The sequence below is a fragment of the Mustela putorius genome, unplaced genomic scaffold (assembly GCF_011764305.1).
Source record: "Mustela putorius furo isolate JIRA1106 unplaced genomic scaffold, ASM1176430v1.1 tig00003899_pilon_pilon_pilon, whole genome shotgun sequence".
In the NCBI taxonomy this organism is placed as follows: Eukaryota; Metazoa; Chordata; class Mammalia; order Carnivora; family Mustelidae; genus Mustela; species Mustela putorius.
Genome location: NW_025422048.1, coordinates 15660863 through 15678439, shown reverse-complemented (window position 1 = coordinate 15678439; position 17577 = coordinate 15660863). Strand labels below are relative to the sequence as shown.

Here is a 17577-nt window from a genome sequence, read left to right as displayed (position 1 = left end):
GTCTATCAGTACCTTCAGTCCCCCGAAAGTGAAGTCAGTCTAAATCGTGAGTTTTAAGGGGGAAAAGATGTCAGGGTTAGAAAAAATAATACCAGGAGAAAGTTTTAAAGGACATGCAAGAGGCAAGACAATTTCACTCTTTTAATGGTGCGGTGTCTTCCTAGTGTGTATGTAGTTCAGCATTTTAACAAGCTCGTTTCTAAGTGTGTGGCCTGTAAATACAATTTAAAAAGAAGTTTGAATGTTTTAAGGTGGTTTGGCTATCACAGGGGTCTGTTTAAATAGGAGGGCAAGAAGACCTTGTCTTCTCTCTCTCAGAATTAGAGTCTGTTTTCGTTGTGAGAAGAAAACTGCAAAAGTTTAAAAGTTTTAACTCGTGTAGATATTCCATATAAGGCTAAGGGCAAAGACCAAGGGAAAAGTCATCTGTCTCCTCAAGAAACAGAGTTGATTGGAAAAGCAGGGCTTCCTACTCTCCATGTCATTCCGTCTCGCTGTCCGTTTACCAACGCGAGAACGGTATGCGATGACAAAGTTGATAGAACGTCAGATGGGAGAAGAGAGTAAGTTGGTTAAAGAACGCGGTGGAAATTGATTTAGTCCGATTGTCGGAGTCACTGCACACCCAGTTTGCCCGCAACTTGCGGAGGAGAGCAGATGGAAAAAGGGAAAACAGTTTATCTTTCAACGGGAGAAATGGTGGCCCTGCTAAATTTAAACCCTTTGGCTTTAACTTGCGACATCTGGGGAAATACTCAAATCCATTAATCATCTGCTTTGTAACCACCTCGAAGAAGAGCCCAAAGTCCAGGATGGCCCTCTGTATGGGATTATGAAGGGCAAATATTACCACGCTGATTTCATTTCCTTTAATAAAAGATTAAAAAAAAAAAGTCTTGTCAAGGAGAGGGAAGTAATGCATATTGTCTCCTTTTTATTCATCACGAAAGGCTTACTAACAAGCTACATAGACTTGGGCAGAGCAGAACTATTACTTTTCAGGGGAATGTCCAAGTAGGCTTTCAGGTGTGTGTGTCCAAAATGGGTCGGTGCAGTGGCTCGGCAGGAAGGCAGAGGGACACAGCCATCATGCCCTTCCAGTGAGAGAGCTCAGCTTGTGACAAGCTATAGTTCTGCTCTTTGAGACGATTCCCCACTATTCCCTTTCCATAGCTCTCACCCTAGAGAATTGGAATTACTCATTTCTTTCTTTTTTTAAATTTATTTGATAGATATAGAGAGAGAGAGACAGAGATCACAAGTAGGCAGAGAGGCAGGCAGAGAGAGAGAGGGAAGCAGGCTCCCCGCTGAGCAGAGAGCCGGATGCGGGGCTCGATCCCAGGACCCTGAGATCATGGCCTGAGCCAAAGGCAGCGGCTTAACCCACTGAGCCACCCAGGCGCCCCTATTTCTTGATTGATAAGTATTCCATTTACATAGTTTTTAGGGGGGCTCTTGTCTTGTGGAAGGTTAGCTGCAGCTGTCCTAAGTATGTTTTTCAGTTACCTTTGAGAGGGAGAATAACAGCCTGTTCATTAAGTTTGCACGTGAGGCTAAGTCTAACAAGGTCATTTATATTTTGGAAAAGGCTTACGAGTGCCCTTTAAAGATGGTGCAGGACTTTTCCTGAAGGGCTCTAGTGCCACTCCCACATCCCCTTCAAGGACAGTTGATCTGCTTTTATCTTTGTGACTTGTTTATACTTCCTGGCATGATTTCGAGGGAGGGAAGGGTTCTCTTGTTTAAAAAAAAAAAAAAAAAAAAAGTAAAAATAAATAAAAATCAATGAATCAGAGAATGGTCTGGCCAAAATGAGATGAAGTTCAGGAAGGACTAGTGTTCGGATGGGGACATGTCGGGGAGCAGCTAAATGACACCCCCTCCTTTCCCTCCTCCATTGAAACCAATGACGAAGTAAGACACAGGAGCCAGCCAGAGCTCTAAATAGTGGCCATTTTCCTGACAAAGGCTGGACTGGAGGACATAGCCTAGGCGTGTGTTCCCAAAAGTTTCCCCAAAGTGTTCACACTTTGCTAGACCTCCCCTATAGGTCTGTTGTAGGGGCAGAGCTTACCCCTTAAGCAACATATGTCGGAACATACCAGAAAATTAGAAGGAGTTTCAGCAACAGGCCTGTAGGGAGCATGCCAGTTTCCTGTTGCCAAACCCAGCGGTCAGATAAGAAGATGGAAGGAGGCGGCAGAGGAGAGCGGAGAGTATTTCTTTTAGGCTTGGCCCTTCTGGGGAAGGGAGAGGATATTCTCTCCTTTCTGTGGTGATCTGAGGAGGGGAAAGAAATAGCTAGTAGCTAGTCAGTAGAGCTGGGCTAGAACCCAAGGCACTGATAGACCAAAAGGCCCATTCTTTCTCTGTTGATATTCAAAGACGTTTTCAGTTGACTATACAAATTTCAACCAGACCTGAATTAAAATATTTATTAAGATGTGAGGTGTTTCCTTTCTGTGAGATTTATATAACGGTATGGAATTAGAAGATATGAAAACTCAAAGGGACCTTAGAATTGGTTTTTCAGCCCTTTCACTGCTTGGATGAGGCAACAGCCCCAGTAAGGGGTCACTGACTTCCTCTGGACCAGTTGCTTCGCTAGTTCGTTACAGCTAGGATAGACCAGGGTCTTCTAAGTCCTAGGTCACTGCTCCGCACACCTGACTGGTCTACATTTAGACACAGGGAAAGGAGGCTTCAGTGAAATGAACTCTGAAAGTTCCATTAAATGTGTGAACTTTTAAGCTGCTATAGCAAGGCTTGTCTACGAGGTGAATGTGTGGAATGTGTGGAATGCGAGAAGATTCTCTAGTATGGCGGTTTAAACGGGTGGTCTCTAACCTTAGGCTACTTGAGTTCAAATCCTAGCCGTGTCATTTACTAGTTGTTGGATCTGGATGAGTTGCTTATCCTCTCCGAGCCTCAGCATGTTTATCTGTAAAATAGAAATAAGAGCAGGGGTGGTGGCAGCGCCTGGACCGGGAGGGTACTGTGCTTAGCCCGAGTGAGGTCCTTAGCCTAAGTGAGGTCCTGACATGTTGGCCCAGACACACATTTACCTGTCGTTATCATTCAGCACCACCATCGTCGTCATCACCATCATCATTTGACTTCTGGGAGACTTTTACAACTTGACCTGTGAAGACCCTAAACTCTTTAGGATTTCATTCATCCCAGCTTATCTCTTTGTCCCAACCTCTGTTCCTTCCGTGCCCTGGACTTGAAGTTTTGTCATCACCTTCTGCTGCTCTCTCTCCTGAGGCCCATGCATGGTCTGTCTGTCACCAGGTCCTATCTTGTTGGTTTGAAATGTTTCGTAGTTAACCTCTTCATTCCCATCCTAATTAGGGCCCTGATGCCCTCAGGCCTAGATTACTAATTCAAGCCCCATAGTTTCTTTTTCCTGACCACAGTTTCTCCTTCCCCAATCTTTCCTCTATGTCATTGCCAGACCGACCTGCCTGAGACCCCCCTGCTTTGATCCCGTCTCCCCCTGCCTTGCAGTCTGTAATGCGTCTGTCGCATCTCTGCTCTCTTGCCTGACTTCCAGGTCCTTCTAGAACATCTTTCTCTAGCCAACAGACATATAATGCCAGCCATACACAAAATGTAACGTTTTCTAGTAGCCATCTTAAGAAGTAGAAAGAAACAGGTGAAACTTTTAGTAATGCATTTTATTTAACTGTGAATATTCAAATAAGTGTAACTCCAGAGTGTGACTCCCTGCCAGTACCCCCCCAACAAGACCTACTTACGTCTTCTTCCTGGTTTAGGAAAACAAAAGAGTGATGGTAATACCATGCCTAATTTGTAGGGTTGCCCTACACAAATGGGAAATGGGAAAGTGCTTGGCAAGCTGCAAAGCTCCATAAGAGTGTATGGAACTCATCATCATGAGTCAAGGCTTTATGGACAGGAGAGTAGGATACCTTTGGAGTAAGTTGAAAGACTGTATTAAGAAGGTAAATGGCAGTGTGGGGTGCCTGGCTGGCTCAGTCAGGGGAGTGTGCGACTCTTGATCTCAGGGTTTTGAGTTCGATTCTACATTGGATGTAGAGATGACGCCGAAATAAAATCTTAAAAAAAAAAAAAGAAGGTAAATGGGCTGTCCTGAATTCAATTATTACAAAAAGTCAACTCCAAACAATGAAGAATAAAATGAGAATGAGAATGAGGAATATAAACATCTACTTTCTGCCACTAGCTCTTTATAATTACCTTTTGGGAAGAGATTTGTCACATGAATAAAGTTCTGTAAATATTGAGATTAACTCGTTGGCTTTTTCCCCTTCAGCATTGTGAGGAATGCGTTTGGGGACATTTGGTTTTTCTCTTGAAGGAGCTAGACTGCTCCCAAGATGGTTATTGCTTTGGAGAGTATATGTGGCCCCCACACTTTGTGGTTCCAAGATGGGAGGAGCATCCAGATTTCTTGTACTGCAAAGAAATTGTGTATTATTCACTGCAAAGATTTGGAATTGACCTAAAAACAATGCCAGTGATTCAGGTGCAGAAACAATTAGTAAAATGCTTTCAATCCATAGTATGAAGGGAAACTCAAAGGGCAGTTATTCCGACAGATTGATTCGTAAGACGATGAACAATCAGGATACATTATTTTACATTTAGATGAGTTATAGTGTGCTTGCTTAAGTGGTACCCATGTCTTATCCCAGCCCTTTCCCAAATCAAGTGTCTATTAATTTTTCTGGTCATGCCTTGAACTGCTTTGTGGCTCCCAGAAGTTCAAGGCTCGCTGTAGATGTCATGCCGGGTTTACGGTGTGGAAGGAAGATTGCTCAGTGAAATTAACTCCAGAAAAGAAGTCAGCTTTATAAAGTGACTGGGTGAGTGGCGGACCATTCTCAGGTTTGCCCAGGCCACAAAGCTCAACCCAATGGACAACCTTTCTCCCTCACCCCGCCCTTCTGATTAGCTCCTAAGACCTTAGGACTCCTCCTCTGAAATACTTCATTCCTTGGCAGCCTCCTCTCCCCGCCCCCCCGCTCTTGTTCAGGCTTTCATCACTCTTCCCATAAATTATTGCAGCAGTTTCCAAACCAGTTTCCCTGCTTTGAGCTTCAGTCTCCCCTCCACTCCCCAATTTATTCTTCAGTTCCCCAGCGAAACGATCTTACTAAAATCCAGATCTGATCGTGCCACTCCCCTAATTAAAAACCTCAAGTCATTCCCAGAGCCAACAGATAAAATCCAAACTACCCAGCACAATGTACAAAGCACCGAACAGTCAGGGCCCTGCTTATCAGCCTTGCCTCCTGTCGTGTACCCAGAACAATGGTAATCAAAGTACTTGCAGTTCCCCATGAAGCCCAAGCCTTTTGTGGATGCTCAGTTCTCCTTGGTGTGCCCCTCCATTCCCACCGTCAGGGCGAGACGCCCCATGCTCTTCTGCAGATGCCCCATGTTGGGGAGAAACCCTCCCCCGCCTTTCTGGCCACTTGTCCCTTCAGCCTCCAGAACTGCATTTCTCATTCCTCTGTGCAGAAGCCCCTCAAGAGCTGAGCCCTTTGCATATCCTCAGCACGTATGGGGCCTGTGCAAATGTGCTGACTGAAGGACAGAATTGGGGTTGTCCCTCCTGACTGCAGAACCTTTCTCTTCCGCCATGAAGAAGAAAGCTTATTTTTGAATTCAGTGTGATTTGTAACCTGCTGTTATTCGTAGGTATTTGGTGAGGGCAGTTTGCACCACAGGCCTTCTTTTAAGTCAAGTTGAGTTTGTCTAAGCCGGTAAGATTTTCTTGGGGCCATAAGGAATTATTCTTGGGCTCTATTCCCTGGGCGCTGGAAGTCATAGCTACAGTGTGGCCAAAGGACACGTAGAAAAGTTTTACCTCTAGATCCTTTGCTCTAGAGGATTTGTTAGGAGTCTTTAAAAAAAAAAAACAGCTAAGCTCATCTTTAATTTCACAGACTCCCAGACTATTGGACTGGACTGGATCATAACCAGGTTCTGGACTGTTTGGACACAAGGGGCACCATTCTCACAGATCGGAATGGGAATGAGTCCTCCCTCTGGTTGTGTTTTGCGCAGCCTCCCACAGTGTCCCTGCTTGCCTAACCCTCTTCATTTGCAGAAAATACAATTTAGGTCCTCAGAGCCAACGGTTTCGCTGCGGGTCATGCAGACCCTGCCCCCTTGCTGTCTCCCACTCATCCTGACCGAGACTGCTTCTGGAGACTGGGGAAACTAGCGAAGAAGATCTAGCGTTTGCTGTAGTTGTGTGGCTCATGGACAGGATGCCTCCAGCTAAACATGACATTTAAATGCTTTACTTTATCGCTTATTATTTGCTTTTGCTTCCACTTCCAGCTGTTCTGGCGCAATTGGCATGACTTCAGCCTTCAGCATCTCACACTGATGCCTGCGGGGTTACTAAGACTCAAGGAGCCATTCCTCCCACCAAGTGGCCGAGCTGTGCTATTTGCTCTCTCCCTGGCTGGCCTCCTCCTCTCTGACCTGGTCTTAGCTGCCAAGTCTTCATTTGGCTTTTCTTCTTAGCATTTGGTGCTGCTTTGCTTTTATGGCCGTGACCGACCAGTCACCGTGATCATTCCCTTCTCTTCTACCAGCCATTCAGTCACAGCATGTTGGCTGCTGACCTTGGGTCTTTGGTTCTTGGCTGGGTACCAGGGGTTGCTGCTTCTTTGCCAAGACACGTAAAATTTCTTTCTCCCCATTTTTCTAGATTTGGGGCTTTCTGAATGTTTGAAGATGCCAGAAGGGTTGTGTCCAAAGAGTTGTGGCTCTATTCTTAGAATTGCCCCTTGGCTCTTATTTAAAGTGAAAATATTGTTTGAGAGGAAGTCTTGGTTAGAAAAGTTCAAGGAGATCAGACACTCAAAGAGCGAGTTGTCTCTGTCAAGGACATGCTCATCATCCTTGTCAAAGTATTATAAATACTGAGGTGTTTGGGTAGGTTCAATTGGACCCGAACAGAAGATCGGACGAATGCACGTTTGCATCTTTGCTGTTGGTCATTAATGCTGACAGATCTTTCTGAAACTGATTGCTTGCTTTAGTTCCACTTGGTCAGTCAAGACATAGGATAGAATTAGATCAAGGAACTATTAATTTGTTAGAGGTTTGATACTTGCAGTTTATATATTGTTCATTGTATAATCGGGAATTTCTTTGTAAATGTTTGGTTTCAGGCTGGTTGGAAGGAAAATCACGCAACATTCATGAGTGAACTAAAAAATCTTCAGGCTTCTGGACTGACTACTCTTGGTCAGGCTCTAAGATCCTCATTTGATTTGTTAAATCTCAATAGATTAATATCTGGAATAGACAATTATGGACAGGTAAAAAAAACTTTGAGTGAGTATAGCTAATTTATTTTGGTGACTTGGGGCAAGAGTTAAAATTGGGCGTGGTTATGGAGTTTTCTGTTACTTTTCACAACTGCCGAAAGGAAGTCCGTATCTTTTAAATATCTGCTTTAAAAAAGATCCCTCTTTCGGGGTTGGGGGGGTCCTTCTATGTGGCTTGATCATAACATATGTTGTGAAAATTGCCTCCCCATCATATCATCAGATATCTGAGAATGGGATGAACAAATTGCTGAGAAATATTGGAATGAGGCCATTAAAGCGAAATTTTCAGTGTCCTGAAGCCCCTCATCTCTTCCCAATTCAATGGAAAAGCCCTAGAATAAGAGAAAGGCAAGATAGCATCTGGTGCTCCTGCTGTCCTTACTCTAGAAAACTCTGTGCACGATAACCCAGAGTCACTGTCCTCATCCCAGAGCATAATAAGTCACTATGGTCCCCCAATCCGTGCCAGAATTTTGACTCAGGCGAATGGATTCACGGGTGTGAAGGCTGCTGCCCTTATAATCTCTTTATCTTTCTTTTATGATTACCTGGAAAGGAGTATTTGGATGTTATAGTTTGGGGAGCTCCTGAATGATGTGAATTCCTCAGTTTATTCGGAATGTTACCTCAGCAGGGATCCTTATTTGGAGTCCCACCCACTTCAGTCCCTAATTTTTTCCTTCTTACTTATCCAGGCAAATTTTATCACACACTTGAGACATCCCTGGCAAGGCAAATGTTAAAAAAAAAAAAAGTTTAAATACAATTTTATTACTTTATATGGTTCTAATACTTTTTAAATGTATTTTAGGGGAGAAATCCATTTTTTTTAGAACCATCTATTTTAATTACCATCACAGATGGAAACAAGTTAACAAGTACTGCTGGTGTTCAAGAAGAGGTGAGATTTCTTTCTTTCTTTTTTTTTTTTTTTTTGAGTTTCGTTTAAATGGCAAAGAACATGCCGCTATTTCTGTGGCAGGCCCGCGTTGCCAGTTAAAGAATAAGTTTGATCAAACCTTCCATCTTCGTGAGCCCTGAAAGATTACTGAGTCCATGAAAGAAAAGTGACCCTTTTAACTCTTTCTTCTGTTGCATGGGTTCTTATGATGAAACTTCTCAACTTTTCCCTTATCAGCTTCATCTCCCTTTGAATTCTCCTCTGCCCGGAAGTGAACTAACCAAAGAACCTTTTCGTTGGGATCAAAGGTTATTTGCCCTGGTGTTGCGTTTGCCTGGATTGGCTTCCATGGAACCAGAGCAAGTAGGGAGTGTACCAACTGATGAGTCCGCCATCACACAGATGTGTGAAGTCACAGGAGGTATTGGCAATATCTCATATTTCTAAAGGAAGAATCCAGAACGGCAGGGTATGGTTTCTCTTAAGCACCATATTCTGTCTTGTCTTGCTTTCCTTCAGGATCTTTTAGCGCTGCTCCTTCTGCTTGTCATGAGTGTGAGGTCTGCTTCCAATGTAGTTATGATCAGTCCAAGATTCAGTCCAAGATCTATTGTGGGATTTCATATACTTATATTGTTAAATCATATTTTATTGGATTCAACTTACACTGTTTGTTCTTCCTTCTGGTATAGGTCGCTCCTACTGTGTGAGAACACAAAGGATGTTGAATCAGTGTTTAGAATCTCTAGTTCAGAAAATTCAGAGCGGCGTAGTTATTAACTTTGAAAAAACGGGACCAGATCCACTTCCTGTCGGAGAAGGTACAGTACATAATTTTTTTTTTTTTTTTTACCCTGGAGAATGATCTGAGACAGAGAGGACATTAAACTCATAATAGACGTGGTCTTTACTATCTGCACACATTCATGGGGTTGCAAATATTCATCCAAACAACTGCTATTCACTCACTAGCTGGGTGGTCAGATTCTAACAACTTTAATTCAGTGTCAGATCTTCTTAGAATAATTCCTTCCATTCCCTACCTTTTTCATATCCCCTGGTCCCAGTCTGGGGATGTACTGTGTTATTCATCTCTTGATTCACGAGATATGTGGAGAATCACTTTGGAATGCCACTCAACCAGTAACCTAGTGTTGGTCATGTGAGCCCCAAATGTGTCAAGTCACCTTTACGAAATCTGTGTTTGTCACTGCATGTCAGCAAGAGACTGTGAAAGTTTGTCCAGAAACTGCTAATATCCTGTAAGATCCTACACTGGGAGTTTCCCGGCCACTTTTTAATGGCCGAAACTTTTCGAGTGACATTTTACAGAAAGTTCAACATCTCAAAAGAGGTGAGCACAGAAGTACTTTTGTATAAGGGGAGGGTCTTCTCCCTCATGTGATCCCTCACTGCAAGGCTTTCTGGGAGCCCTGTGCAAGGCTGCTGCTTCTCCTCGTGCCTGTGCGCTCACACACCTCATTACCATGGTGCTTGTCTGACCTGATGCATACATTGTCACTGCGTGGCCACAGTCAGTGGTGGCTGCTCAGAAAGACACACGTTTCTGTCTGAAGCCATGGATCCTGTGGTTCCTGACCGTTTTCATGTTTAGTTCCCAGAACCCTTTAAGAAGCTGTTGGAAACCGAGACCTCTCTCCCTAGAATAATGGACATAAGCCACACAAAATACAAATTGGTATTTAATTCTAGGGTTTCTCGAACTCCACTTTAAAAACACCCATCACAGAAGACTGAAGCCTCACAGCCTATTTGAGATTCATGTAATTAATTGAGGAAGGACATGTTTGTTCTCTTGCTAATGATTGATGGCTCCGTCCATACTTTTGTGTTCGTTACCTTAAGGTGAACTGGGAAGTGCCCTACAGAAAGCCGGTTGGATTTGGTGTCCTGTAAATAGCTCAGATTTTCTTTCCAGAGATCTTAGCCTTAGAGATTCTCACGAAAGCTAAGAACTCTCTCAGAAAAAGGCACATCCCCAGAATTGTGAGCTCAACTTCAGGGGTTGTCTCTTGGTCCCCTGAAACTTGTACATTTATTTCCTAGAGATCGGGGACCCTAGTAAATCTTATGGTGTAAAGTAATTACTTGTTTAAAGTAATGCTTAAATAAGTAAATCAAATGACCTGTAATTTAAGAAATATAACTCAAATAATTAAAACGTTTCTTTTACAAATATAGACCATTGAATCATTGCATTAAAGTTTATATAATTCTGCCTTGTCTTCTTTTGGGGGGACAAATGAAATATGCTAGTTTAAATAATTAAAATACATTCAGGATACATTGTTCAGCATTATACAATGCCCAGTTTCCATGGACTTTTAATGGTGCAATGGGAAACTGTCATGAATTAGTCCCTTGATGCCTTTGCTCTATGTTCCCTTCCCCAAACTTTATAGATGGGTTGTACTGTCAGCATTCCTTCTATCTTTGAGTGAATCTGGATTGTTTTAATTTTGCCTTTGTGGTCATTGGGTCTGTTTAATAAGGTATACTTTTTTTAAAAAAAATAATCTAATTGGGAATAGAAAGAAAATCTAAATGGAATTTATGACCTATTTTTGTCAGATCCCCCAAATATAAAAACTGTACCAGGGGATGAGCGATTTCATTTGCCTAATTTGGAAAAATAACTAGTGGTTTGGTGTGTGTAATATATGTGTCCAAATTTAGAAAATTGAAAACTAATTTTATTTATTTTTTTTGAAGATTTTATTTATTTATCTGACAGAGAAATCACAAGTAGGCAGAGAGGCAGGCAGAGAGAGAGAGGAGGAAGCAGGCTCCCTGCTGAGCAGAGAGCCCGATGTGGGGCTCTATCCCAGGACCCTTGGATCATGACCTGAGCCGAAGGCAGAGGCTTCAACCCACTGAGCCACCCAGGCGCCCCGAAAACTAATTTTATAATAGTTTTCCATATAACTAGATGTTGCGGGCATATTTAAGGATGGGGGGTGGGGTGTTGGATTAGAGGGACGGATTAGATGAAAAAAATGCTAGAGAGAACATTCAGAAATCCCAGTAGAGTCTTTTAGTTCTTTCATTTTTCACGAATGACCGTTTTAGCTTGTTTTGTCTTTGTTGTTTTGCCTTTTAGATGGACTTATGGATTCAGCCAGGCCAAGCAATTCATTTGCTGCTCAACCATGGCATAGTTGTCATAAGCTCATTTATGTACGACCTAACTCTAAGACTGGTGTTCCTGTTGGACATTGGCCAATTCCAGAATCTTTTTGGCCAGATCAGAATTTACCTTCACTAGTAAGTGTCATAAAACAAAAAGGTAAACATCGTTTGGATTTTCAGTTTGCTGATTACAGTGACCTTTGTAAAATTGCTTTGAGGCTTTTAAGCTACACCTTTTATCTCTGGCTGGAAGTCTAAGCTTGTACCTAAAAAAGCAAGAGAGGACTTCCTTGCTCTTTTGGCATTCTTTCTTTTCATTGCCTTTCGCCACTTGATCTGCCCACTTTGGATGGTAAAGCAAAGCATAATTATTTTTGACGGCGTCACAGTCTGTGGCTGGGTTTTTATTTCCCCGCGGCTGACTTGATTGACATGGGAAATGCCATGTCCAAAGAGGGCTAGCATTGTTTTTCGCGCACATCCTCAGGAAATGAAAACTTAGCTTGCACCTCGCATAGGTTCTAGAAACACATTAAAAACAGAAGCTCTTCTTCTTCCTCCCAGGGAGTCATTAGACATACAGTGGACCTTCGTGGATCTGCTTTTCATCTTTTTGTACTCCATCGACTTGTTCCCTTGGCAGTGTAGCTTTCAATGATGGATAATTAAGCAATATTTTAAAAATGATCTCTATGTGAGGGCTTTTCTTTGTGTTCACTGCATTGGGAGAGGAGGGTTTGACATTGTAGTTGCTCCTAGTACAATGAATTGGCTTTTTGGGGGAGAGGGCTGTCTGATAATGAGGGAAAGCATATGAAACCCACTCTGCCTTCATCTTCCTCCCCCAGCCTCTGCACAAAGGCCAGAGCGATCCTTCTTGTGTGGGGGGAGAGGCACAAAAAATGATCACTGCGCCTTCAGTTCAGCACCTTTCCAGTCAGCCACTCTGCATTCTGTGTATGTTTTAGAAATTTCTGTCATGAACTGTATTTTCTTCTGGATTACTCCTTCTTTCCTTTCTTTCTCTCTTTAAAAAAAAATTTATTTATTTATTTGACAGAGAGAGACACAGTGAGAGAGGCAACACAAGCAGGGGAAGTGGGAGAGAGAGAAGCAGGCTTCCCTGCGGAGCAGGGAGCCAAAACCCGGGGCTCAATCCCAGGACCCTGGGATCATGACTTGAGCAAAAGGCAGACGCTTCACCAACTGGGCCACCCAGGTGCCCCGTGGATTATCCTTTCTAGGCTCCTTCTTTTAGGAGAGGCCATGAGGACATAGGACTGAAGCCACTTCTGCCCCTGCTGTGGGTGAGGGTATATCTCTTCCGCCTTCCCTCAGGGCTCCGAGGTACACACTGGTCGGATTTCAGCTCCCAGTTGCTCTTAGCTCCAAACCCCAGAGTGAATGTTTCAGTTATGAATTTATGTCATTATTGCTAGTGACAGGGCTTCGCTTGTGTCTTTATGGCTTTTTAAAAATTGGCTTAAATTTAAGAAGCCAGAAATATTTCTCAAGTTTAATTTAGATGAAAATCAAGGGGGCGCCTGGAAGGCTTGGTTGATTAAGCGACTGACTCTTGATTCCAGCTCAGGTCGTGATCTCAGGATCATGGGATGGAGTCCCATGACAGGACGCCACGCTCAGTGCCGAGTCTGCTTGTCCTTCTCCCTCTCCTTCTGCCCCTCCCCCCCCTGCTTGCACCCTCTCTCTCCCTCTCTGTCTCTCAAATAAATAAATAAAATCTTTGAAAAACATGGAAATCAGGAAAAATTGGAACGAAAGAATTTCCAGCTCAGACATCACCCCCGTTAACATCCCTTCAGCTTTAAAAGCACTTTGATGGCTGTTTCCTTCCTTCAGCTCCCAGGACAGATCTTGTAGGTGTGTAAACCACAAAGACCAAGGAGCATGGTTTCCCCCTTTATAAGGGAAACAGAGATGTTTTGTCATATTCTTGTTAGACCGAAAGATCTCTTGCTGCCCCCATTTCTCTCCCTGGCGCTCTCCATCCCCACAGACTAAACCTGTTAATAAAATGGCCCCTCCACCCCTCCGCTCTGGTGCCCCAGGCATGTGGGCCTGTGCAGCCCAGCCCAGAGCAGCCTTGGCCCTCAGCTGTTCAGAGGCAAGTGTGCGGGTGTGCAAAGTGCTGTAAAAAATCAGCTTGAAAGGAAATTTCCAGTGGTCCTGGGTGTTGGGACTGGCTCATTTTTGGTATCTGTCTTGCCCTTCCCACGGCTTTACAGTTTTTCTGCTTTGCTCATTAGTGGCTCTAGCCCTCTTATTTGCTCATTAGACAGCTTCATGGGTTTCTTCTTCCCTGGCAGCATCTGGACTGTGTGTAACCTCCCGGTACCAAGGAATGAAGGGCAGATCATGCTTGGGGATTGCAAAGTGGATCTGAAAGTTGGAGTTCACCTTTTGGATCATTAGTGATTTCCTAACCGTATTCAAAGCACTTATCATCTTTGCTTCACTGAAATTACAGTTACGAGTGTTCTAGTTTACTTTTCCTCCTCCCAATGCCAAGTAGATGGTAGAGCCAAAGAATCCGTGTGCCTTGCCTGGATGGATGCTGTTGGCAATGCCCTCTTTTTCAAAGCACTGGTGTATATCTCAACAATGGTTTCACAAAACACAAAAGGGGTTCTGGGTTTGTCAGAAATGTTAAGCTCACCTTGATCACGCACCGTATTTTCCCCTCTTGTCTTTTAGCCTCCACGAACATCTCATCCTGTTGTGAGGTTCTCCTGTGTGGATTGTGAGCCAATGGTAATAGACAAACTTCCTTTTGACAAATATGAACTTGAACCTTCACCCTTAACTCAGTACATCCTGGAACGAAAGTCTCCCCATACCTGCTGGCAGGTACTGATCCTTACCTGTCGGCCAAATGTCTGTAACCGTTCTGGGATCTGGGATTTGTTTCAGGAAGTTTCAGCGGTGGCTTCAGCAGCTGAAGCTTCACATGACCTTGACAGATTAGAAGTACAAGAACAATTTTTAAAATGTTTTTCTTTAAATTCCAGATAGTTAACAGCACAGTGTAATTATTAGTATCAGGTGTACAAGATCGTTTTGACACAAAAACCCCATAAGCCCTGAAACTAGTTTTTGTGTTAGCGTCATGTAACCAAACTTCTCTTCCTGTACAAAGCACATCGGTGTACATAACATGGATTTCACTTGGATGCGGCAAATACACGTGTTAACCGGCTCTTCCAAGTGTTACACTTCAGCCGGAAGGGCTTGCTGATTTATTAATAGATTCACCTTCAGATATTAGTTTGTAAAAATCCAGACATGGCAGTCACACAGCCCTTTTATTTGGATATAATAAGGAAGTCCTATGCTGGAAGTATGTTTGTTCTATCCCTAGACGCCAGCACCATAGAGCAATCAGTAATTGTTAGGTTCTATTTACGCAAGAAACACTTTTAGACTGCCATCTGTTTCATCCTAAAATGTGAGATTATTGCTACTAGTTGTCTTTAAGCTACTTAAATTCTCCAAAGATGCTAAAACTGGGTAGGAGAAAAGGAACACACTTGAAGCAGGAATGTAGAAGTGTAAGAAATAGACCAATCTCATAAATATAATATTGAGCAGAAGAAGCCAGACATCAAGGATCCCACATCCTATGATTCTATTTTATCTACGCTCAAAGAGAGGCAAAGTGGGCTGACTCTATCAGAATTTGGGTTGGTGGTTTCTCTTGGGGGTGCAGAATAGTGGCCTGCAAGGGACACCCGGCAGGGGGCTTCTGGTCGTGTTCTATTTCTTGATTTGGGTGCTGATGACACATGTGCTTCCACTCACACACTTTTCTGAATATATGTTTATATTACAGTATAATACCCCAGAAATGCGCTAGGAATATAGAGATACAATGTAGAGATAGAATGTTAACTCAAAACCACGGTAGGAGGTTGACTTCATGGATTGACACCAATTTTGCCATAAAAGCAAATACAGTTACAAATCATACCTTTTCCCTAAAAAAGAAGCCCATTTTTCTGTATAGCACATTTCTTGTAAAGCTTCTCCCAAGACACGTAAGACATCCTGCCCTTGTTCCTGTGCCACCCCTCAAATATGCCATATGCCTGTGGTCTTGTAACTTCTATGACTTTGGTTTAGTGTAAAGGCAAGGAATTAGTGGGAGTGAAAAGGAGTAAGATGAACCAGGAGCCAGAAAATTTGGCTAAATCATAGTGGCGCCTGGATTCCAACCCTAGGTCCCTAGGTCTGCCACCAGTTACGTGGTCCTGGGGCAGATACTTTCTCTAGATGAGATGGTCTCTAATGATCCCTTTGAAACCTGCCCCCCGAATTCTGTGAATCTGCAGGTGATAAGGAATTTGGAAAAACTCAGGGGGCTTATGAGAAGGAAGGAAGGGGGAAGTAAGGGAGGAGGGAAGAAAGAGAGAAAGGCAGAGAGAGGAACAAAAAACAGTGTTTCTCCTCTCCTGGGGCTCCTAGGTCTGACCCCTGATGGCTGTGTGTAATATTTTTAATTGTTTATGATGATTTCCCCTCTCTTCTGTTATACATACTTAGGAAAAGGGGGGAAATCCACCCTGTGTTACTACACTTCTTTGTTTCTGTTGTGGTTCAGATAATGACATGAAATCTAGTAGGTAAGTCCTGTTCTATAGCACCGACATGACTTATTGTTTTGTGGGGTCGAAGTGACACAGAAAAGATTTATTCTTAGCTATGACTAAATATTGCAAGAGTTTAGTCAACTGGTAGGAGATATGGCTGGTACCAGGAATTAACAAGGTGAATGGATTCTGTTCGCCATCAGGGTTTGACTTTTGTCTTCAGTGAGCCTGCTGAAGGAGTTGGGAAAAGGCAGCGATGTAGGTCCCTAGAAGTCTATACCGGTGCCCTAACTTGGGCCAAAGAGGAAACAAGGAATAGAGAGAAAGCATGGTAGCCAGAGAACTTCAGCCCAGCCTATTGAGTGTACGGGACTTGACTGTATAATGTATATTGAACCAGGAATCATCAGCGAGGAATAAGGGGGTAGTCACATAGAATAAAGATTAATGTTTTTTAATCATCTTTTTAAAAGATTTTAATTATTTATTTGACAGAGAGATAGAAAGCACAAGTAGGCAGAGGGAGAGGGAGAAGCAGGCTCTCCGCCGAGCAAGGGAGTCCGATGAAGGACTGGATCCCAGGACCCTGGGATCATGACCTGAACTGAAGGCAGATGCTTAACTGACTGAGCCACCCAGGTGCCCCAAGATTAATGTTTTAATCTCTACTGAATGTTTGCTCTGCCAGCATCCTTTAGAAGAGAAAATGCCTTCTAGATTGAACCAAAGCATCTCTTTGCTGCCTCTTAATAATTAGCACCAGTGTCTGGCTCGTAATAGGCTACTTGACAAGTATTTAGTGGATGAAAAATGAGTGAACGGGTAGGGGAATGGGGGCACCAAAGGAAGCAAAGCCCATTTAAAGTCCATTGTTTGTTTTCATGGCTGGTATCACTTAGTGGTGTTTCAGCCTCGTTTGCCATTGTGCTAACCAAGTAAATATTTGGAAATTGTTGATGGAGCCCGTGGTCTCCGAATGATGACTGCAGAGTCTGGGTTCAGTTTTTTTTTTTAAAAGATTTTATTTATTTATTTATTTATTTATTTTATTTTTAAAGATTTTATTTATTTATTTGACAGAGAGAGATCACAAGTAGGCAGAGAGGCAGGCAGAGAGAGAGAGAGGAGGAAGCAGACTCCCTGCTGAGCAGAGAGCCCGATGCGGGACTCTATCTCAGGACCCTGAGATCATGACCTGAGCCGAAGGCAGAGGCTTAACCCACTGAGCCACCCAGGCGCCCCAAGATTTTATTTATTTATTTAACAGAGATCACAAGTAGGCAGAGAAGCAGGTGGGGTGGAGGGGGAGGAGGCTCCCTGCTGAGCAGAGAGCCCAGTGTGGGACTCAATCCCAGGACCCTGAGATCATGAACTGAGCCAAAGGCAGCAGCTTAACCCACTGAGCCACCCAGGCACCCTGGGTTCAGTTTTTAATATAATGTAAAAAGAATTACAATCTGAACATTTTTATTGAGTATGGTCTATGTGGGTATAACCCCAGGTTAAAAACACTATTGCCATTTTTACATTATAGTTAAGCTATGCGTTAGATGTCATTCTGAAATGTTGCTGGGAG

General features: G+C 43.3%; 1 protein-coding gene across 6 annotated transcripts in view; it reads left to right on the top strand.

The window, feature by feature from the left end:
- Positions 1-17577, top strand: part of INTS6L (integrator complex subunit 6 like) — a 53575-nt gene that overhangs the window by 15013 nt on the left and 20985 nt on the right. For all 6 annotated transcript variants that reach the window (XM_004778394.3, XM_004778392.3, XM_045068019.1 and 3 more), the window contains 6 exons: positions 7182-7331; positions 8155-8244; positions 8482-8665; positions 8937-9065; positions 11366-11529; positions 14110-14262. In XM_004778394.3, the coding sequence (XP_004778451.1) occupies positions 7182-7331; positions 8155-8244; positions 8482-8665; positions 8937-9065; positions 11366-11529; positions 14110-14262 (870 nt within the window). The remainder of the gene's footprint in view (positions 1-7181; positions 7332-8154; positions 8245-8481; positions 8666-8936; positions 9066-11365; positions 11530-14109; positions 14263-17577) is intronic.